The 23,342-nt window shown below is 46.8% G+C and overlaps 1 protein-coding gene across 4 annotated transcripts in view; it reads right to left on the reverse strand.

Moving 5' to 3' along the window:
• RNF213 (ring finger protein 213) overlaps window positions 1–21,772 on the reverse strand; it is a 95,905-nt gene extending 74,133 nt beyond the window's left edge. For 2 of the 4 annotated variants that reach the window (XM_075014311.1, XM_075014314.1), the window contains exons 1-6: window positions 21,700–21,772; window positions 19,879–20,032; window positions 17,152–17,429; window positions 6,687–7,400; window positions 5,450–5,628; window positions 1,757–1,915 (exon numbers count right to left, since the gene is read on the reverse strand). In XM_075014311.1, the coding sequence (XP_074870412.1) occupies window positions 1,757–1,915; window positions 5,450–5,628; window positions 6,687–7,400; window positions 17,152–17,429; window positions 19,879–19,987 (1,439 nt within the window). In that variant the 5' untranslated portion in view covers window positions 19,988–20,032; window positions 21,700–21,772. Of the gene's footprint in view, window positions 1–1,756; window positions 1,916–5,449; window positions 5,629–6,686; window positions 7,401–17,151; window positions 17,430–19,878; window positions 20,033–21,153; window positions 21,236–21,699 lie in introns of those variants that run through there. The other 2 variants (XM_075014313.1, XM_075014312.1) reach the window with 2 other exon arrangements.
• Between the last annotated feature and the right edge of the window lie 1,570 nt (window positions 21,773–23,342).

Consider the following 23,342-nt stretch of genomic DNA (forward strand, 5'->3'; position numbering starts at 1 on the left):
ACACGCTTACCTTACAAATTTACGAAGTGAAAAGTCAAAGCACTCAGAAAGCATATATCATGAGATCTTCAACACACAAGCACAAAGACCTTATCATTACAACTACCATATAACACAACCTTAACTCTGCCCTTTTCAGGCCTACATTATTTTTCTCTAAAACTAGAGATGTTAGAGGGAAGGGATGGTTGTGCTGTGAGAAGGTACTTTGATAAAGAGTTGTGTGTGGGAGGATAGTTAAAGTTGGTGATAGAAGGCTGCCGACTCTCTGGGGAACCAAACAAAAACCATCTAGAAAATTCAAAGGACAAATTAACGAATTGAACTTCTCAATTTACTGGCCACTTTTTTGTAAAGGGAAAACCCCAATGTTTTATCACCCATTTTAAAGGGCAGCTCTCACTTCAGAATCACTACCAGCTGCCTCCATAACAACAATAGGGCTTTGGTCTCACCATGTTCAAAGGTCCACTTCCAAGAAAGTAAAGCATAATTGTACAGGAGATTCAAAAGGGAAAGAACCATACTTTCCAAATTACTAAATGAAATATTAGGCTAGGTCCACACTGTAAGCAACGAGGCCCTGATACTTAGATTTCTTCAAATCTGTGGATCTCGACTTTATATCCGCAGGTATCCACTTCCGTAGATGTCAATGTGGATTCTGCAGCTCTTTTTTGCAGATACAAAAGCAAATGTGCATCCAAATTTTGTATCTAGAACCCTGCAAATTTGCAGATATTATGGATCATTTTTGCAGTTACGGACACCAATTTTTCATCTGCGCAGAGCTCTACAGATATTACCCTGCACAAATGTAGCTAAGTCTTATTTCGGGTAACAGATCACAAGCCCTGTCCAGTCTAAGAAAAAAAAAGATGGTTTCTGTAAATTGAGATAGCAAAAGTAATTCAGCTAATGTGACTTGAAACATCCTCGGCATCAGGTGTAGATGCAGTTCCGCAACACCTAACGTGACTGTGACAATTTTAAACTGTTTGACACTAAATGTGAAGGGATACCCGGTTGGCTAATTTGACAGGAAAAAAAAATATCCTTTTTCCTAATCTAAACAGGACTGATGAAGAAAAATTACAACAGCCAGGGCAGTTGTACATCCCTCATCTGGCACCCTCAGGACCTGAGTGGTGCTGAATGTGGGGATTTGCTGGACGAGAGGACGCCAGGCCTCCTGGCTGCCCTGCAGTGGTGGGGCCACCAGCCTACTGACCAAGCTTGCCTCCTGGCTGCTGCAGGCTGCCTACCACCATGATGCCAGGGGGTTGGTTGGACTCCACTCCTCCAATGCTCCCCTGCAGAGCTGCTGGGCTCCCCTGGCCCAGCTTGGATCGCTGGGGGGCTGCTGGTGGAGCTCTGTACCCCAGCTGGGGTCCCTGACACAGGTGTCCTGACAGGGCTCCCCACAGTGGGGCTCCCCAACTCCAGCCAGGCTCCCCATGGGGGGATTCCTGACCTGGTTCCCCACCCTGGGGCTGCACCTGGGGCTCCCCAGAGTGGGCTGCCAGTGGGGCTCCCTCTCACCAGTCTGGCTCCTGTGCAGCTAGAGGTCTCTTGTCCAGGTACTGTCTGGTCCAGCAACATCTGTGGTCCTGCTGGATTAGGGATGTGGCCAGAAGAGACAGTTTCAACGTGTACAACTGTTTCTGTTGCTTTCTGCTTATTGTAACTCTGGTAGTTAAAATAAGAGGCCTAAATTAAAATTAAGCAGTGTTGGAACTTACAGAAAATTACTTACTTTGTGCAGGTCAGTTCACAGATGTTCTCCTTCCAGTTCTCATACCCTGAAACGCCTTCTCCCCTGACGAACACTTTATGATGAAGAGGATCGAATTTAAAATCTTTAGACAATACTGCATGAAAATAAACCGTGACACCCTCTCCAACACTCAGCTGACTGTAATGACAAAGGAAATAAAGTTAAAATACTATTTAAATATTTTGTGCAACTTTAAAAAAATGGAGAGAGACAACAGCTGTTTCGTTGCTTATTATTTGCTTTGCTAACTCCATGAGCTGCATATCAGTTGCATTGCAAATGCCTCCACATCTGGCCAGACATGAAGGTCAATATATAGCACTCCCCTACCAAAATGAGCGCTAGGATAAAAATTAGGAATAAAATTTTCTATGTCTACTTTATGCTAGATACTGACAGAGAATACACTCCTGTAACTTAACTAGTCTGACATTTGTTGAGAGGCCAATACAGCAGCACACAAACAATCTAGGAAGTTTTTTGAGAACGTTGGGGATAACTTCCTGGTACAAGTGCTGAAGGAACCCACCAGAGGCCATGCACAGCTTGACCTGCTGCTCACACATAGGGAAGAACTAGTAGGAGAAATAGAACTGGGTTGCAACCTGCGCTGCAGTGATCATGAGATGATGGATTTCAGGATCCTGAAAAAAGGTGAGCAGTAAATTACAGACCCTTGATTTCAGAACAGCAGGCTTAGACTCCCTGAGAGAACTGATTGGCAGGATCCTCTGGAAAGCTAATGTGAAGGGGAAAGGCGTTCAGGAGAACTGGCAGTATTTTAAAGAGGTATTATGGAAGGCACAAGTACAAACCATCCCGATGCGCAGTAAGAAAAGCAAAATATGGTAGACAACCAGCTTGGCTTACCAGGGAAATCCTTGGCGAGGTTAAACTCAGAAAGGTTGCGTATAAGAAGTGGAAACTTGGAAAGGTGACTGAGGAGGAGTATAAATATATTTCTGGAGAATGCAGGAGAGTAATCAGGAAGGCAAAAGCACAATTGGAACTACAGCTAGCAAAGAACATGAAGGGTAACAAGAAGGGTTTCTACAGGCATGTTAACTATAGGAGGGTGATTAGGGAGGGTGTGGGGCCGTCACTGGATGAGGGATGTAACCTGGGGACAGATGATGTAGGAAAAGCAGAAGTACTCAATCCTTTTTTTGCCTCTGTCTTCACAGACAAGGTCAGGTCCCAGACTACTGCACTAGGCAAGGCAGTAAGGAAGGGACGTGGGCAAAGAGCAGGTTAAGGGCTACTTAGAAAAGCCAGACGCACACAAATCCAGGGGTCTGGATTTAATGCATCCAAGGGTACGGAGGGAACTGGCAGATGTCATTGCAGAGCCTTTGGCCATTATTATTTTTGAAAACTCCTGGAGATCAGGAGAAGTCCCGGATGACTGGAAAAAGGCAAATGTAGTGTCCATCTTTTAAAAAAAAGGAAAGAACAATCATCCAGGGAACGATAGACTGGTCAGCCTCAGCTCAGTCCCTGGAAAAGTCATGTTGGAGATCCTCAAAGAATCCATTTTGAAGCACTTGTAAGCGAGGAAAGTGATCAAGTGTAGTCAACATGGATTCACCAAGGTCAAGTTGAGCCTGACCAACCTGATTAGCTTCTATAATGAGGTAACCAGCTGTGTGGACATGGGGAAGTCAATAGATGTGATATCCTTGACTTCATTTGATACATTCTCCCACAATATTCTGGCCTATAAATTAAGGAAGTAATTAAGGAAGCATGGATTGGATAAATGGACTGTAAGTTGGACAAAAAGCTGGTTACACAGTCGGGCCCAACAGATCAATGGCTCAATGTCTGGCTGGCAGTCAGTTTCAAGTGAAGTCCAGGTTGTCTAGGGCCAGTGTTGTTTAACATATTTATTAATGACCTGGATGAGAGGATGGGTTGCACCCTCAACAAACCTGCAATGACAGTAAGTTAGGGGGACAAGTAGAAATATTGGAGGGTAGGGACAGGATCCAGAGTAACCTACATAAATTACAGGATTGGGCCAAAAGGTTGAGGTTCAACAAGGCCAAGTGCAGAGTCCTGCACTTGGGATGGAAGAATTCCAAGAATTGTTACAGGCTGGGGACCAACTGGCTCAGTAGCAGTGCAGCAGAAAGGGACCTGGGGATTACTGTGGATGAGGGGCTGGATATGAGTCAACAGTGTGCCCTTGTAGCCAAGAAGACTAATAGCAAATTGGGGTGCATCAAGAGGAGCATTTCCAGCAGATCTAGAGACGTTATTATTCCCCTCTCTTTGGCACTGGTCAGGCCACATCTGAAGTATTGCATCCAGTTCTGCCCCCCACAGTATAGAAAAGATGTGGATGCATTGGAGTAGGTCCAGTGTACAGCAATGAAAATAATTAGGGGGCTGGAGTATATGAGCTATAAGGAGAGGCTGAGGGATTTGGGCTTATTTAGTTTGCAGAAGAGAAGAGAAGGGGTGATTTGAAAGCAGCCTTCAACTTCCTGAAGGAGGCTCTAAAGAGGATCGAGACAGATTGTTCTCAAGGGTGACATATGGCAGAACAAGGAGCAATGGTCTGAAGTTACAGAGGGGGAGGTCTAGGCTGGATATTAGGAAAAAACTATTTCCCGAGGAGGATGGTGAAGAACTGGAATGCATTACCCAGAGAGGTGGTGGAATCTCCATCCCTAGAGGTTTTTAAGTCCCAGCTTGACATAGTCCTGGCTGGCATGATTCAGTTGGGGTTCACCCTGCTTTGGGCAGGGGGCTGGATTTGATCACCCCCTGAGCTCCCTTCCAGCTCTAGGATTCCATGATCCTATTCTATGATAGTCACTACCTGAAGGGAAACAATCTGGGATTCCTTCATCTCCTATGCTCTGCAATCTGCCCACCACCAAACCCCCACAATTTTGATGTTTGCCACCACTTTTGACAGCCTGTAAGGAAACAGTCACTAGTACCTTCAATCCCTCTCACCTTAGAAGAGCTGCAGACCTAGGCACCTCAAGTGCCAGCTCTCCAGATTCTCGCATGTGTAGAATAAAGCTGCTTCCCATTTCCTCTCATGTACCACAAAATCTGACCCCAGAGCTTCACTCCACAAGCTCCCTCTTGGTTCCCCTGAACAATTCATGTTGAAAACTGCCCTGCTTGTTTGAGTCTCTCCATGGATCCACCTCCTGCCTACCTTACCGACCCTGTCTCTCTCTAACCACCTTACTACTTCTGCTCTTCCAACTGTAACAGAGAGAGTCTTTCTTCCGTAACTCTTTCCGTCTGCAACAGCCCTGTTGTCTCATTCCACCTCATGGAATCCAGGGGCTGAACAGAAGACTAGATCCACCCAGCTACATCACTCTGAGTGATTTAATTAAGCCTATGTAAACCTCCCCCCAACAACAGAATTTTTCTGTCAACCCAGCTACCGCCTTTCAGGGAGGTAGGTGACCAGTAGGAGAACCTTCCCCTGGGCCTAACTCCATTGAATTGCAAAAGCAGAAGATCCCCATAAAAATAGTCAGCCACATGGTTGGCAAAGATGTGAGCAATTCAAACAGGAGAACCCTTTTATTTTAAGCCTAATCCATGCTGCAAAGGAAGCATACTCATCTACAGTTACCCTGTAGCAGGTTGGGCTTCATTGCTGCCAAAAGCTTTTTTTAAAAAAAAGGCGTATTCTACCTTGGCTTAACTCTATTGGCATTGGCTTCCTGGTTTTTCTGTTGCTTCTTGTCCTTGCCTGAAACAGCTGATGCATAATCTTTTTTAGGAGCTTCAAATGTCTTTGTTTGATTGGTCGTCTTTTCCATTTCTGCAGATGTCTCCTGTCTTGGGGTTCCTTGGACTTCCTCTTCCACGCTCTGTGACACAAAGGCAGAGAAGGAATCAAAAGCAGTGAACCTCAAAGACATTGTTTTAATAGAAATCAATTGGGATTTGCTCAGGATGGCATGAGGTAGCTGCAACATGATCTGTGTACTAAATAACCCAATTCAAAACTGATTCCGTTGGGCCTGTGTTTAGGGTTTGGCACCCAGGCTAGGTTTGGTGGCAAAGACCAGTCACTTGTTCACTCTCCAGGGCCAGAAGAAACAAGGGTGAATCTTCTGGAAATCCTATCAGGGCTGGAAGACTGTTCAGACCAGTTTTCACATGGAATCTAATGCCAACATTGGCTGGCAGAAGGCACCATGTTGTGAGTTCCTGGAGGAAAGGGGGTAATGGAAGAGAAAATAGCTCACAGAAAGCTACAATTCAACTGGCCCACTCCAGGACTGAACCCTGTGTTCGTAGCCAGGTGTAAAGTTGGCATGACGACACAACGTAGGCATGCATACACATTTCTGAGGTGCGCGGACTGTTCTGAGCACTGGTGAGAGATCAGGGAATGGTGCGGCCTGAACCAGGGGATGAAGTTCAATACAGTGCATTTTTCAGGTTTTATGGGACACTCCAACAGGGATTCTGGGATATTTAACAGCTGCACAAGCATCATTAACAACGGAGCAAAAACTGGCAGGAGCAATTCCGAAAGTGACACTCATTTTGCTATATAAAGTTCTGCTCCAAGACACAGATGAATGCAGGGGACTTTGGAGAGGGCAGGGAAAGGCTTTTAGACCAAGGGGGTTTGTAAATCACCTTGCAACGGAGATGCGCTTCAACTACCAGAGTATAGTTATCCTTGTATGAAGGGCAAATCTTCCACCCCGGGAACTAACCAAAGATGATCAGAGAAGTTCTCAGATGTAAGACACATCTGTGCGAACAGACTGGTGCCCCCCACTTCCTTCCCACCTCCCCAGGGGGTTCAGCACAAGTGGCCAAAATGAACAGGCTTCATTTTAGGGCAGTGGTCATTTCACAGTTCAAAAGAAGCACTGATTCCAACATCAGCAATAGCTATTTGGCAGTTTACCTTTGAAACCGGAGCACTTGCTTGCTGTGCGCTCTCTTGTTCAACTTTCCTGCTCAGTGTTGGTTCAGCTTCAGAAATCTTCTGGTTCTGTTGGTTTGCATAAGAATTTGAATCCTTGCTCTTAGGAGCTTCCATATTGGAGCAAAGACCAACAGACACACTCTCCCCCACTTTGCAAGCCAGAGCATCAGCATCTCCATCTCCCCCTGAAGTCTGGGTATCCGACCTAATTCCTGGAAGCTGGTCAACTTCAGCAGGGCTGCTCTTACTGTCCTTGGCAGAGCCCTGATTTTCTCTGGCCTTTGGTCCATCACTTGGAGAACTTTCATATTCCATCTTCTCCTGAGTGGCTGTGAAGCCTGCAGGCTGAGTGAGCTCATCACTGGTACCGTTCTGCACTGACTGATGCCTGGTGTCACTGCTGCTGGGACTGTCTTCCACCACCTTTTCTGTACTTTGACCCTCATTTCCCATAGGGCACAGGGAACCATCACTTTTAATCCGACTTCTGTTGCTATCAGGAGATGAAACAGCCTCTGACTTGGCCACTTCATTCTCTTTGACTGGGCCTTCTTGTATTGCATTTTTGGCACCAGCCAATTCCGAGCTCAAAGAAAAGTCCAGACTAGAAGGGGCTGAACCGACAGAGGTCAAAGATTCCTGCAGCCCAAAGTCGGAAGGATTCTTCTTATTCTTACTCCTCTTTTTCTTTTTCTAGGTAGAGAAATAAAACACACACACACACACCCTCACACCCTTGCTTACTCATCATGGAGAAATCCTGTTGTCACAGCTACCCTTAACATTGCTACTATTTCCTCCACGCCCTCATCCCTTGTAGGTAGAGAGTTAATATCTAGTCCGTCTCTGTCATACCTAACTCCCGCCCTCTAAAGTAGTAGGCATCCTTCAGTCTGCACAGACTATGGATCGCGCCCTTGCTTATGTGATCACTTTCTGATTTTAAAGACAAAGTCTGTGTCTACACATGCCACTCTTTCCGAAAGTGGCACACTAATAAACGGCCCCAAAAATGCTAATGAGGCGTGGTTGTAAATTTCCGGTGCCTCATTAGCATGATTTGGAGTCCAGAAGAAGCTCTTCTGGACTTCAAAACAGCGTGTAGAGGCGCAGCCCATGGGAGATCTCCTGGAAGGAAATCCTCCTTCCGGAAGCCCCTTCTTCTGGACTCCAAATCATGTGACTGTATGCTAATGAGGCACCAGAAATTTACATCCGGGACTCATTAGCATTTTTGGGCCATTTATTAGCATGCCACTTTCGGAAAAAGTGGTGTGTGTCGAAACAGCCAAAGGGAAACTGAAAGTGGGAAAAAAATCCAACTTAGTTCAAAGCAAAGGGAAATTCTCTATGTGAACTACCTGAAACTAGGAGAGTCCTAACCAAATTCTAAACTAGGTAACTGCATTTGACCCAAGATCTGCTATTTTAAGTGGATAGATACCTTACTTGTCCTTACTTCATGACCTACACTCTTGCATGTATCCTACTACTGTTATATATACACTGCTGCTCAGAGATTGCTGCATTTCAGTGGATGAGGGAGGGAGTCCTGTATCTACGGTTGATAAAGGGCTTTGCGGAAAACCTTGAGAATGAAAAGTTCTGAATAAAATGTACAATATTATGCTCTGAAAAGGACACTGTGTAAGCCTTCCTGCCAGGCTCTCACTGGCTCTTTATAGCTGGGTGTATTTACTGAAGTATTTCACTCTTCAGCAAAGATGAAATCTAGGGTCCAGGTCATGTAACTAAGGAGCTTTGTGTTGGCAGCAAAGGGTTTCCTCCTCCTCCTCCTCCTCATCATTATTATTATTGATAAAAAAACAAATTGAATAGGAGAATCCTTAGAACAGCTTTAAATGTTGCTACCACAAAGTAGCAACGTCACTCCCACGGGTATCAAACTAAAGAATTTTACACATTCTGTCCAATGCCCTCAACTGAGAATATGAAATAAAAGGGTCAGTTTCACAACGCACCATAAGCACTCTGGTGAAATGACAGTGCTCAGAGTATTGGAGGAACGGAAGCAACATACTAGGTGAAAATCAGAGACTGCTATCTGTGGGTTTCCTGAAAGCCAGGCTCTTTCTGGTTGAGAATCCTCTTCTGACCTCTTCCAAAACTAACTGGCTGCTTTGTCATCCAAGTGCCAGGCAAAATTATCCAACCACGACTACATTCACCATGTTTGCAGGTCTTAAACTCAGACCAGTGGGAGGAAAAACAAGGGTAGTCTTCCCAGCTTGTGTTTCTGATTGTCACTCCAAGGGGCATAGAGCTGGATCGCAGGTAACCAAGCACAAAGCAGAAAGGAGAGCAGTGGCGAGTGCGAATGAAGATGAGCAGCCATTGCAAAGCACCATGTTAAGCTGCAGGAGGAAAAGCGTTAGAGGTATGTGATGAAAGGAGAGAAACAACAAACCCATCTGCTGCATTTGCCAGCACAGAGCACATGAACACAGACCGACTCCGCATTCAGATTGATGTACACACAGGAATCACAGGCCCGTGCTCTGCCCAGTGCTTCAAGCAGGGCCCATTCGGGAAACTGCTGACCGCAGTTTTCCAGGTTAATCACTTGCCGCTGGCATGCAGCTGTTGAGCCAGAACAGACACCTGTGCTAGTAATGGGGGCTTCGGGGTGACGCACTAGCTTAGGCCACTCTGGGTAGAGGAACTACTCATGAGAGCTACCTGCTGTGGGCTTGTAGGAGATGGGCTGCTATCGTCAAATGGGTCTGCTTTCTCCAGTCTCCTCTTTCTGGGCAGTAGAGTAGCATCATCCATCTCACTCCAGACTGCACCACCTGCAGCTTTTGCTCTCTGTTGAAAAATGGCTTTGCTTTCAGAGACATCGGGAAGCCAGATACAATCGCTAAGCAGTGTTTTTCTATCCGGGGTGGGGGATGAGCCGCTCTTCAGACTGTGGCTTTTATTTGTCACTTACGTTTTTTTGTTTAGGGAACAGGCAATTTTAAAATGATATGTTCTATATCCTCCACTCAGCGCCTTTTTTGTAGAACAAAAAAAAGAGCCAGTATTCAGGTGGCTCCTGCCCCCAGCCAATCCCATGCCTGGGGCTACAGAGATGCTGGTATTTAGTACTGGCAAGCACCAGGACAAAAAAAGCTCTGCCCTTACTTGAAACAAGTCAGATCTTCCTCCAGCTGTGTGTGATCTGTACAGTGCTCGAGACTCGCGAGGAGAATGCGTACGCTCTCCACCCGCCCCTTGGCTCACCAACACGCTACGCTGGAGGACAAGAGACAACAAGGAATCCAGCACTGCGGTCCCTACAGAGACCACGGTGACAATGGCAGTAAGTGTATGCAGTGTTGTTCAGACCTGTCGCTCCCATAGATTTATGGCCAGGGTGCTGGAACAATCATAGAACACTAGGACTGGAAGGGACCTCGAGAGGCCATCGAGTCCAGCCCCCTGCCCTCATGGCAGGACAAAGTACTGCCCAGACCACCCCTGACAGACATTTAACTAATCTGTTCTTAAATATCTCCAGAGATAGAGATTCCAAAACCTCCCTTGGCAATTTATTCCAGCGTTCGACCAGCCTCACAGTTAGGAATTTTTTCCTAATGTCCAACCTAAACCTCCCTTGCTGCAGTTTAAGCCCATTGCCTCTTGTTCTATCCTCAGAGGCCAAGAAAAACAAGTTTACTCCCCGCTCCTTATGACACCCGTTTAGACATTTGAAAAGCGCTATCATGTTCCCCCCTTAATCTTCTTCCTTCCAAACTAAACAAGCCCAATTCTTTCAGCCTTTCTTCATAGCTCATGTTCTCTAGACCTTTGGTCATTCTTGTTGCTCTTTTCTGGACCCTTTCCAATTTCTCCACCTCTTTCTTGAAATGCAGCACCCAGAAGTGGACACAATACTCCAACTGAGGCCTACCCAGCGCAGAATAGAGCGGAAGAATGACTCCTTGTGTCTTGTTCACAACACAACTGTTAATGCATCCTAGAATCATGTTTGCTTTTATTGCAAGAGCATCACACTGTTGACTCATATTTAACTTGTGGTCCACTATAACCCCTAGATCCCTTTCTGCCATACTCCTTCCTAGCCAGTTGCTTCCCATTCTGTATGTGTAAAACTGTTCCTTCCTAAGTGGAGCACTTTGCATTTGTCTTTATTAAACTTCATCCTGTTTACCTCAGCCCATTTCTCCAATTTGTCCAGATCATTTTGAATTTTGACCCTATCCTCCAAAGCAGTTGCAACCCCGCCTAGCTTGGTATCATCTGCAAACTTAATAAGCCTACAGTCTATGCCAATATCTAAATCATTGATGAAGATATTGAACAGAACCGGTCCCAATAGAGACCCCTGCGGAACCCCACTTGTTATACCTTTCCAGCAGGATTGAGAACCATTAATGTTTAGAGTGAAGGCACTGAGAGCTCTTGAATCCAAGTGGAAACCCTGTGTAGGACGGAAACCTCTTCAAGCCAGGGGCTGGTACAGCACCCCCATAATTCCAGCCCCTATTTTTATGGCTTATGACTGTACAGCAATCTGCAATCCACTAACCCCCTTTTTATCCTGTCCCTATTGGGGTGTTAACAGGCCATTTCATCATAGAATCATAGAACACAAGGACTGGAAGTGACCTCGAGAGGCCATCGAGTCCAGCCCCCTGCCCCAATGGCAGGACCAAGTACTGTCCAAACCATCCCTGATAGACATCTATCTAACCTGTTCTTAAATATCTCCAGCGATGGAGATTCCACAACCTCCCTCGGCAATTTATTCCACTGTTTGACCACCCTGACAGTTAGGAACTTTTTCCTAATGTCTAACCTAAACCTCCCTTGCTGCAGTTTAAGCCCATTGCCTCTTGTTCTATCCTCAGAGGCCAAGAAGAACAAGTTTTCTCCCTCCTCCTTATGACACCCTTTTAGATACCTGAAAACTGCTATCATGTCCCCCCTCAATCTTCTCTTTTCCAAACTAAACAAGCCCAATTCTTTCAGCCTTTTCTCATAGGTCACATTCTCTAGACCTTTAATTATTCTTGTCGCTCTTTTCTGGACCCTCTCTAGTTTCTCCACATCTTTTTTGAACTGCAGTGCCCGGAACTGGATACAATACTCCAGCTGAGGCCTAACCAGCGCAGAGTAGAGCGGGAGAATGACTTCTCGTGTCTTGTTCACAACACACCTGTTAATGCATCCCAGAATCATGTTTGCTTTTTTTGCAATAGCACCACACTGTTGACTCATATTTAGCTTGTGGTCCACGATAACCCCTAGATCCCTTTCTGCTGTAGTCGTTCCTAGACATTCTTTCCCCATGAACGATCCCTTAGGTGTGTGTGCGTAGCAACTGGACACCTGCAGATGGCCTGTGCCTTGTGATTCAGGATCCCGGGGCTCAGGCTGTGGGGCAGTTCCATTGCTGTGTAGATGGCTGGGCTCAGGCAGAAGCCTGGTTGTAGGTGGGAGGATGCCAAAGGTTGGACTCCAGCCAAAGCCCAGCAGCCTGCACAGCAAGGAAATAGCTCTGCAACTCCAGAGCCTGAGCTGGCTGAGATGACCAGCCAGGGACTTTTCCTTATCCCACAGACACACCCTGAGTTTCGTGTAAGTAGTTGGGACTTAGCCTCTGTTGTGCTTAAGGGAGTCACAGTAACCTCCTCTGGACCTGAAGGAGGTTCTGTATCACTTGAGTGCCTCTCTTCTTCCCAACAGAAGCAGATCCACTAAAAGATACTGCCACACTCCCCTTATGTCTCTCATGGAAATCAGTGGCTGAAACAGACACACCAGGCAGGGAGTGTAACAAATGAGAAGGTTGCCATTAGAGTGACAAGAAGCTTAATGAATGGCACTGTCATGCTGTTCCTCCCATTAGGCTGTAGTCTCTTTGGGGGCAGGACTAGCTTTGTTTTGCACACGTACAGTGCCTAACACAATGGGGTCACAGTCCACGACTAGGGCTTCGAGGTACTATGGTTATACAAATTCAGTAATGAAGAATACTGGTGTCCAGACAGATCCCAGCCCTCCTTTGTGTCTGGGAGGCCCTATTGATCAGGGCAGTTTGCAAAGATTCTCACTAATAATGAGGCCTCAGCCGGAGTAAAGTGACTGTCGCAGCCCTTCCCACCCCCCATGCATGATGAAAATGGGCTCTTATGAATACGAGAGTAACTCGAAGGCGCTTTAGACAAAATCTCTCATGAAACTTATCAATTTTACAGTTACAATCTGTGTTCTTTTTTGCTCATGTATCATTCTCGTATGTGAAGTTAGAAATATGAAGTGTGGATCTGTTTATAGATCTAAACGTGCTAATGAGGGCCATTAGTGATGCTTAGAACATAACATAAAAATGGCCTTACTGGATCAGAACAAAGGTCCATCCAGCTCAGGAGCCTGTCTGCCGACAGTGGCCAGAGGGGGTGGACCAAAGACAGTGATCAAGCGATTTGTCTCCTGCCATCCATCTCCCGCCTCTGACAATCAGAGGCCAGGGACACCATTCCTACCCTTGGCTAGTAGCCTTTTATGGACCTAACCTCCATGAATTTATCTAGCTCTTTCTTAAATTCTATTATACTCCTAGCCTTCACAGTCTCATCTGGCAAGGAGTTCCGCACGTTAACTATGTGCTGAGTGAAGAAGGACTTTCTTTTATTAGTTTTACACCTGCTACCCATTAATTTCATTTGGTGTCCTCTACTTCTTGTGTTATGGGCACAAGTAAATAACTTCTGCTTATTCACCCTCTCCAAACCTGTCACAATTTTACATACCTCTATCATGTCCCCCCACCATCTCCTCTTTTCTAAACTGAAAAGTCCCAATCTTTTTAGCCTCTCCACATACAGGACCCGTTCCAAGCCCCTAATCATTTTAGTTGCCCTTTTCTGAACCTTTTCCAGTGCCAGGATCTCTTTCTTTAGGCGAGGAGACCACATCTGTACACAGTATTCAAGATGTGGGCGTACCATAGATTTCTTTAGCGGCAGTAAGACACTCGTCTTACATTCTATCCCTTTTTTAATAATACCTAACATCCTATTTGCCTTTTTGACTGCCTCTGCAGACTGCGTGGATGTTTTCAAGGAACTATCCACAATAACTCCAAGATCTCTTTCCTGATTAGTTATAACTGAATTAGTCCCCATCATATTGTAAGTATAGTTGGGGTTATTTTTTCCAATGTCCATGACCTCACACTTATCCACATTAAATTTCATTTGCCATTTTGTTGCCCAATCACTCAGTTTGATGAGATCTTTTTGAAGTTCTTCACAGTCTGCTTTTGTCTTGACTATGTTGAACAGTTTAGTGTCATCTGCAAACTTTGCCACTTCACTGCTCACCCCCTTCTCCAGATCATTTATGAATAAATTGAACAGAACTGGTCCTAGGACTGACCCTTGGGGGACACCACTAGTTACCCCTCTCCATTTGGAAAATTTACCATTTATGCCTACCCTTTGTTTCCTGTCTTTTAACCAGTTCTCAGTCCATGAAAGGACCTTCCCTCTTATCCCATGACTTAATGACTCAGTACTCAAACCAGCAGCCTGTGAGCGGTCCTGTTTGTCCTATAAGCCCTAACTGTAGCTGGTCCTAGGTAGCATGGTTGTATGTCTTTCTATATGCAGTAGACCCCCAAGATACACACACTTGAGTTGCGCATATCTCAGGTTCATGCGACTCTGGTGGTGGGGAACTGGCTACTGCGCTGGTCAGTTTCCCCACTCCTGTCAGACGCGCTGGTCAGTTTCTTGACTCCCCTGAGTTGAGAAAAATTTGAGTTATGTGGGGTTGTGCAAGAACGTAACCCCCACGTAATTCGGGGGTCTACCGTAACTATCTTGGACCTGCTATTTTTCCATGAGGAGCGGGGGTTGCTGAACAAAAAGATTCCTGCCCTGGGAGAAAAATCTATATACGCAACAGGAAGCAATCAGGCCTTTGGTCTGCAGCTGGCCTTTGCAACTGCCTGGCCCACTCTAAGAGGATACCTGACAAAGAACTCTGAAAAAACTATAGACCCAGGCCACAGGAAACATCAGCTCAATGTGTCCATCAATGGTTATTAGCCATGATGGGTAGAGATGTGTCCAGGTGTCCCTAAACCTCTAATTTCCAGAGGCTGGAAATGGGTGACAGAGGACGGATCACCTGGTGATTACCTGTTCAGTTCATTCCCTCTGAGGCACCTGGCATTGGCCACTGTTGCCAAACAGGCTACTGAGCTAGATGGATCTTTGGTCTGACCCTGTATGGCTGTTGTTATGCCAAATGTGTCCAATGGCCCAGGTTCCTCAGTGCCCGAGACTGATAGTGAGTAATAGAGCTGAAGGCTGACATGCTGAGTAGCTAAGTTAACCATAGACAGCTGGAGACTCCGAGCTAAAGGAAAAGGCTAGAAGTCCACAGAAGAGGAAGAATAAACAGAATTAACTCCACATGGTGGCTTGTCCCTGATAGAGCCTGAGCACTATCATAAATATTCATGCTAACGCCCACCTTTCCATGCCCTAAACCAACTCTCACTCACACGATATTGGGGTGCACTTATTCCATGGCCTAACATATCTATATCTATTCAGGCCAATCAGTTTGTTCGCATACCAGGCACCTCTTTCCTGAACTGGTTTATGGTGGTTACTTCCATGTCCCTGAGATGTTCCCTGTGGTCACCATTAACCACACAGTTCCAACTCTTACTCTTAGGTAAATGTGTCTAACGGGAGACCCTCAAGCCACTGGTCTACGCCAAAAGTTGCAAACCTGCTTCACTATACTTATGCTAACTTGCTGAAACTAGTCGTACAGGATACAGGCCCGTTGGTTCTTCACATTACAGCCAAACTTCACACAGGAAAGCAAACAAAATACAACACATCAAATGGGCAAATGCATAGTTAATAAGTAGCTATAATAAAGCAAACCGGTAGGCTAGCCTTCTGGGCTACATGCTGCATTGAATGACCTTCACCCTGCAAATGTATGGCTCGCTGACCATCACAAAAAGCCCAGTGGGCAGCTCATAGGTCTCAGTGAAATTTGTTCAGCTGTTATCACATTCACCTATCTACCGTAGTATGCCAGTGGCAAAACGCGTAACTGTAGCTATTTCTGCCAAAATCATATTTCAAAATAAGTTCCGTGTTCATCCTGCCACATGTATGCGTGCATGCGACATTTCATTCGATGGGCTATGGCCTGCAGTTAGGCAAGCACTAATCGTCGGATAATAATTTTGGACCAGCGTTTACAATATGAATCCCATTCCAAGAATGGGAGATAAGCTGTTATAAAATGTCAATTCGAATTTGAAAAAAAAATCTGATTAATATAGTAGCTGTAAAGTCTCTATGTTCATGAGAGGTTTTATTAACTCAAAAAAATGGAAACATCAGAGGCATGTTGGGTTTAAAAAAAAAAGTTCCCTGTTCATCCTGTCCCTTGTATGTGGGATTGGACAGTTTTTTAAAGTCCTTTAAGTTGTAATAAAAGAGGATTTGAAATCCAAGTAACTGAGAATCTGAGTCTCCAAGCATTCATGCTATGTCTACGCTAGAGAGTTTTCTTGACAGAACTGGGGGTTTGGCCACAAAACTCAAGGAGCATCTACACACAAAATGTGTTTTGTAGACAGACTTTCTACAAAAAAGCTATACAGATGCTCCGGGAGGCCCTTTTGCGGACGAGTGGCTCAACAGATCGATCCGCTTTTATCTGTAGACGTGATCTGTAGACAGAAGTTTTGTCAGAACATCTCTTCCGAGAGTAACTTCTGCAGACAGATGCTTCTAGTATAGACATAACCTTGAAGTTTTCAGCGGTATGACAGTCTGACATGAAAGGACCTGTCCAAATGAGAAAAGGTTAGTTATACAGGACCAGCATACCCTCCTAGACCAAATGCAACTGATACCAGCAAAGGAGTGCTTTTGCTGGTATAGCTTCTTATCCCAGATCCCCAGAGAAAGTAGGCTATATCATCAACGTGTTTTTGGCTGGCATCACTATGTCTACCGTAGGGCTTGTACTGGGGTACACACACCGTTAAAAAAGGAAAAGACTCATATCCCTAAGTAACATTATTCTACTGGCAAAGGTTTCTAGTGTAGAGGCAGCCTAACACAGCAGCATGGGATGACACATCCCCTAGCAATCAGATATTGACTTTGGACAGACAGATTTTTAATCCTGAAGCATTCTTGTATTAATTTACTATCCGAAACATATTGTTAGGAGAAACCCTGAGTCATTATTTCAGCACCATGCACTGAGACATCATTGGCTGCAAAACTGATGATTTTATAACACATATTAGATTTCCTTCAAAAACGTGGTTAGTGGTTCCAGCCCATGAGCCAAAAGCATTAGTAAAGAGAAAGCAGAGAAGTCATTTGCCTAACTTGTGCTACTTGGCAGCTCATGTCCTTACCCAATTCAGCACTGCAGGGAAACGTGAAGACTCCCCAAGGTCTCTGCACAGTACACAGTCTGCACCGGCACACTCAGACATACTCACTTTCTTCTTGGAGACACCAGTCTGAGTCCCCATGCTGTCGGAGTGCAACTCTCCTGGCTCCCCCAGCGTTTCTTTGGTCAGTCGTTGCCCACAAGTGGCTGGGCTTAAGGAGGAGGCATTCTCTACCTTCAGTTCTCTCCCACATTCCACTGCCTCCTCAGGGGCTGGAGCTGGTCTCACATCTCCACTTCCTACAAGTGAGACAAAGTTCTCTATCAATGTTAGGGTCGGGAAGAAAGCACAAGTGCTGATTAAATGCTTTGGCTGAGACGTGAACATCACTTCATGAGGTGTGGAAGCAATCACTGGAAACCACTTCAGGAGGGACAGGGGCAATTCTCAGCCCTAATCCAAGACTAGGAGACGGGCCAGTGAAGAGCCACACTCTGAGACCGCAGGCATCACATTGCCAAAACAGCACAAACTGTTGCACTTAACACTGCAAAAAGGAGATTACAGAGGGCTGGTCCTGAAAGAGATGTCACATTTCAGCTCCCAGGCCTGCACCTCAAAGCATTCCTGCCTCTGCAAAAAGCATCACAGCTGCAGAGCTGGCTGCACCTTAAAGCTAAAAATTCCAGCCCTTGACCCTTAATGACACTCAAGTGTCAGCTCATTGGCTGAAAAAAGATAACCATCTTTCTTCTCCTTCCTGCCTCCGTGTCAGACAGCTCCCTACTGAGTTCAAGGAATATATTCCCACTGGAGAGAGATCTCGATAACCAGGTCAACTCACAGCATCTGTAAATTCTCACAGGGCAGCTCCAGCTCTATCAAAGGAGACACAAGATGGGAAAAGCCCAAAAGAAGGCAGGAGAAACGTGCAATGAAACATGCTGTGGTTTGCAATGAAATCAATCTGTGTGCAGATGATGAGGTCAGACACACACCTCAGGAAAACTCCTCCAGGCTATTTTTCACCCACACCTGTGCCAATACCTGCCATCTCACTATACAGATGCTGATAGTGCATGAGAGCTGCATATTCCAGGGGAGAAAACAATTCTGGTCTCAGAAAAGTAGTAAATCAGCACTGCCGTCTATACTGCCAAATACTTGTGGCAGCTGTTTTGCACTTTTTTGTTTTTAAATTTGTGCATCTGTCTCATTTTTTCTGCCTTTCTCAGCACATCATTCTAAATGGTCTCAACTCTTTCCTCTTTCTGTCAGAATCTCGCCCCCACCCTGCCTGAAACACATGCGCGCATGCACACACACACACTGAACTTCCCAGATCCGCCACAGCTTTATGCAGTATCATGACGATTGGGGTGCATCCACCATTGGATCATACATGTTACTGCTTAACCCTCGATGCAGAATGTGGAGGGAACAGGGCCTTGGTGTGCATCCAGGGGTATAAAAGGCAAAGACAACAAAGCCCAAGAGCTTATCTGTCCCCTTAGAGAACAGGAAGAACATAAATAAATCACAAAAGTCAAAGCATAAACTCACCGCCCCCTGCCCCCCTTCCAAAAAAACCAAGGAAACAAATACAGGGCAAAGAGCTAAAAATAAGAGGGGGTTTCAAACAACAAATGTACTACAGAAGATAGCCTGCAAAGAAGGTGAGATAGATATCACAGTTGAGCCTGTGTTCACTTCTTCCTGATGCGTGAGAAGGGCTTGAAAGTATTTGAGAAACAATTCCACAAGCATGTCCGGGGGGACTCCTCCTTCTTGGATCTATTTGCCAACTCTGGTGTACCAGCCTTTGATGGACAGGAGGAGGGCTGGCCTTTTCAGAACATCCCAAAATCCAGTAACCAAGGGGTTAAACTCAGGTGGCTAGGAGGTATTGGCAGGGAGCCAGAGAGCCCACCCAAGAAGGTGTTCAGATGTGAAATGAAAGCTCCCCAGCTGGCTTTTTCTTTCTTTGTGTGAGTTTTAAGCCAGGAGCTGAGAGAACAATTGAACCAAGCATGACTACCAGGTCACCAAGGAATACCAGGCATGGAAATGGACTGGCCCCTTGTCAGGGCTCTGTCCCCACTCTGGCACTTCCCAAGGTCACAGATACCCTGGAAAGTAGCTGCCACAACCCCAATCCTTGGACACCCCTTTAAACTAGGCAGGCACACTGGGGGGATGCTCCCATGTCTCCTTTACACAGGGTTTGAAAACAAAGCAAACTGTGACTTGATAAGGTACGTACACAGACAACTCAGGGCATAGGTTTCAGACCAATTTGCTTAAAGCAGTACTGTAAAGCTTCCATTTAACAGACCCCGATATAACGGACTTCAGGGTAGGGGCCTGCAAAAACTTGAAACACCTTGCCTAAACACAGGCTTTACTTTAAAACTGCCCCAGATCAGAGATCCCCTGAACCCTGGAGGGTACAGCTGCCACCACCCAGGTAAAACAAAAACCCCAGGAAGATACACTTGAGAATATCTCCCTGAGGGGGTACCCCAAGCACTTACCCCTTCCCCTCAGGAGTGCCAGGCTGGAGAACAACCTTGACACTGCCCGTGTGATCCCATAACCCATACGGCTACGTCTGATTCAGGACCAAGGCTACATCCAGTGTAGAGCTCTGCTGCTCAAGTACTATTGTATGCCATGTGTACGTATCAAATAACTTTGCAATATCCTAATCAGCCAAGCAATAAACCCAAGTTACCCCCATCCACTTACCTTTTTCCTTACTTTGTGTGCTGATGGGGGGAACCAGCCTGACCCCACAGCTGCTGCAGAAGTTAGGAGATGCATCTTGAGAAACGTGGTCACATGCAGGGCACTTCATACCCGCACACCACCACCACCACCACAGGGCAAAGCGTTATGCTGCCTGTTTCAACACAGGAAGAGAGAAACACAAATGCTAAGGGAAAGGCAAAACACTGATGGATTAGCCACATGGCTCCAGGCCCTTGCTAAATTTCATGCTGAGAAAAAACATTCCACATCTAACCCCCAGGCTTCCCAAACCATAACCTAGGCATAAAGTGAAACACTCTCCCTGCTTTCCACATCTCACAAGCCATGGAGACTTCAGTCATTACGCTCATTTATTCACAAAAGCAAGTGCAAACATGCTAAGCAAAATTGATTATAACTGTTTCAAGAGCCTAAATCATTCACAACATATGTGCATACAAACTTAAAAAATACTGATTTGTGAAGTGTAACCCACCATTTCCTTTGCGTGCATGTGGAAACAAGTTTAAGGGACAAATGCTACTAAACAAACAAGCTAGAAAACAAACTCAGCTTCTTTCCCATCTCTTTTCCCCTTCACTTTGTGTATTTTCCTTCTCTGGAGTCAGTTTTGCAGCTTATATGATTTTTGAAAAACAACTTTAGGGGGATACGCTTTAAGAGCTAGGAAATGCAACTTTGAAGCCACAAAAACTCACAGGGGAACTCTGGGCTAAAATCATTATTATTATTTTTAAAGAGAAGGAGAAAATCCCAAGAAAGCTCACTGAGAGAGTCACTGTTCGTGGGAGTGGGGCAGATATGAATCTGGTTCGCCTTCTTTCCGGAGAATCACAGCTAACGGCAGATAAGGAGGTAGCCAAGCTGTGCAATCGCTTACTTTATTCCTTGGTTGCCACTTGCCTGGTTAATTTATAAGAGCCAGATTTTCAAAGACGCCCCGTAGAACTGGGGCTTCGGGCCTTACTGCTATGCAACTAAAGCAGGGGAACGACAGCCAGCAGCGCGGCCCACACTCGGGACAGGAGAACCTGGAACGAGGCACGTAAGGGGCAAGGCTGCCGGTGGAGCCTATGAGGTGGGATCCGGGGCGCAGGGGAGGGGCGCATGCAAGGGGCGGCCACAGCACCTGCCCCAGGCCAGGACGTTACAACCCCCTCCAAGCCCTAGACCGCAGAGGCAGGTGCAGCAGCCAGCCCCGCCCGCAGGCAGGAGATTGGGGTGCGGGGCTGGGCCCCACACAGCCCCTACCTGCAGCCCGTCCCGCGCGAGGGGTGAGGGGTTCCGGGGGCGGGGCCAACACGCAAATCAGCTCCCAGCCCTGCCCGGCCCGCCAGGCACGTAAAGGGGGCTTCCCCCCCGCCCCCCTGCGCCGGCCGCCCATGCAAATGAGCTCCGCCGCTCGGCCAATGGCAAAGGCGGGAACGCTCGCGGCAGGCGGTATTGCCGGACTACAAGGCCCAGGGTGCAGCGCGCGCTAACTGTCGCGCCGCTGAGCCTGCACCCCGCCCCGGGAGCCGCGCACGGGCTGCCAGAGCCCCGTTACTTGCGGCACCTAGCGGTGCCCCCCGGTTCCCCCTCCCCCCGCACCTGCTGCCGACTCCCCCCCCACGCGGGCGGGCGGGCGGGCGGGGCTGTGGGGGGATGCGCCCCTGCCCGGCCCCAGCAGCGGGTAGGCAGGCGGGTGAGTGCTCCTGCGGAACGCCCGGGGCTCCCCCCTCCGCCCCGGGCTTGCAGCCCCCACGAGCGCGGAGCTCGGCCGGGGCCGGGGCAGCGCCCCGAGGTGCTGCCACTCACCTGAGCTGCGCGCCGGCTGCGGATGCGGCTGCGGATGCTGCTGCGCAGGGACCCGGCAAAGTTTCTGTTTCTACGCGGGGCGGCGCCGGGCGGGCAGCTCGTGAGTTTCGCTTTCCGGACGTCACTGCGGGGCAGACCCTGGCGCCCTCTGCCCCGCCTGGAGGGGTCGGGCCCTCCCGGGCTCCTCCCGCCCGAGGACCCGGCAGCGGGGGCTGCCGGCAGCTGGGGGTGCCGAGGGGCAGCGCCAGGACCCTGGCTGTAAGGCTGATCGCTTTCCCTGGGGGGGTGTCCTCGGGGAAGGAGCCCAAGTGACTTCGCTCCTGGGAAAGGGGATTTTGTGCACGTGGTGGTGTCCCTCCGGATTGATTCCTGGCAGCAATGAGCTCGGGCAAACTCTTCTGGCTCTCAAGGCCTCGCAGTGTTTGATGTGACTCGCAGGCCCTGTGACCAGCGAAGTTCCACGGGGAGAACAGAGACCTAAAAAAGAGCCACCGTGGCTTGGCTTAACAACCGTGTAAAAGAGGCAGTGAGAGACGAAAAAGGCATCTTTTAAAAGGTGGGAGTCAAATCCTAGTGATCAAAATAGAAAGGAACAGAAACACTGCCAAATTAATGTAAAAATGTAATAAGAAAAGCCAGAAAAGATTTTTGAGGAACAGTTAGCCATAAATTCAAAAAACAATAGTATAATGGTTTTTTTAAGTACATGAGAAGCAGGAAGCCTGCTAAAAAAGCAGTGGGGCCCCTGGACAATAGAGACATAAAAGGAGCAATCAAGGAAGATAATGCCATTGCAGAAAAACTAAATGATTTCTTTGCTTCAGTCTTCACAGCTGAGGATGTTAGAGGGATTCCCAAAGCTGAGCTGTCCTTTATAGGTGACCAGTCTGAGGAACTGTCCCAGATTGAAGTGTCATTAGAAGAGGTTTTGGAACTAATTGATAAGCTAAACAGTCACAAGTCTCCGGGACCCAGGTGGTATTCACCCAAGGGTTCTGAAAGAACTCAAATGTGAAATTGCGGAACTATTAACGGTGGTTTGTAACCTATCCTTTAAATCAGCTTTGGTACCCAATGATTGGAAGACAGCTAATATAACACCAATATTTAAAAAGGGCTCTAAAGGAGACCCTAGTAATTACAGACCGGTAAGTCTAACATCAGTACCAGGCCAATTAGTAGAAACAATAGTAAAGAATAAAATTGTCAGACACATAGAAGCACATGATTTGTTGAGCAAAAGTCAACATGGTTTCTGTAAAGGGAAGTCCTGTCTTACTAATCTATTAGAGTTCTTTGAAGGGGTTAACAAGCATGCGGATGGGGGGATCCAGTAGACATAGTATAATTAGATTTCCAGAAAGCCTTTGACACTGTCCCTCACCAAAGGCTCTTATGTAAATTAGGTGGTCATGGGATAGGAGGAAAGATCCTTTCATGGATTGGGAACTGGTTAAAAGACAGGAAACAAAGGGTAGGAATAAATGGTAAATTTTCACAATGGAAGGCGGTAACTAGTGGCATTCCCCAAGGGTCAGTCCTGGGACCAATCTTGTTCAACTTATTTGTCAATGATCTAGAGAAAGGGGTAAGCAGTGAGGTGGCAAAGTTTGCAGGTGACACCAAACTGTTCAGGATAGTCA

Source organism: Carettochelys insculpta, chromosome 20 (assembly GCF_033958435.1).
Source record: "Carettochelys insculpta isolate YL-2023 chromosome 20, ASM3395843v1, whole genome shotgun sequence".
Taxonomy (NCBI): Eukaryota; Metazoa; Chordata; order Testudines; family Carettochelyidae; genus Carettochelys; species Carettochelys insculpta.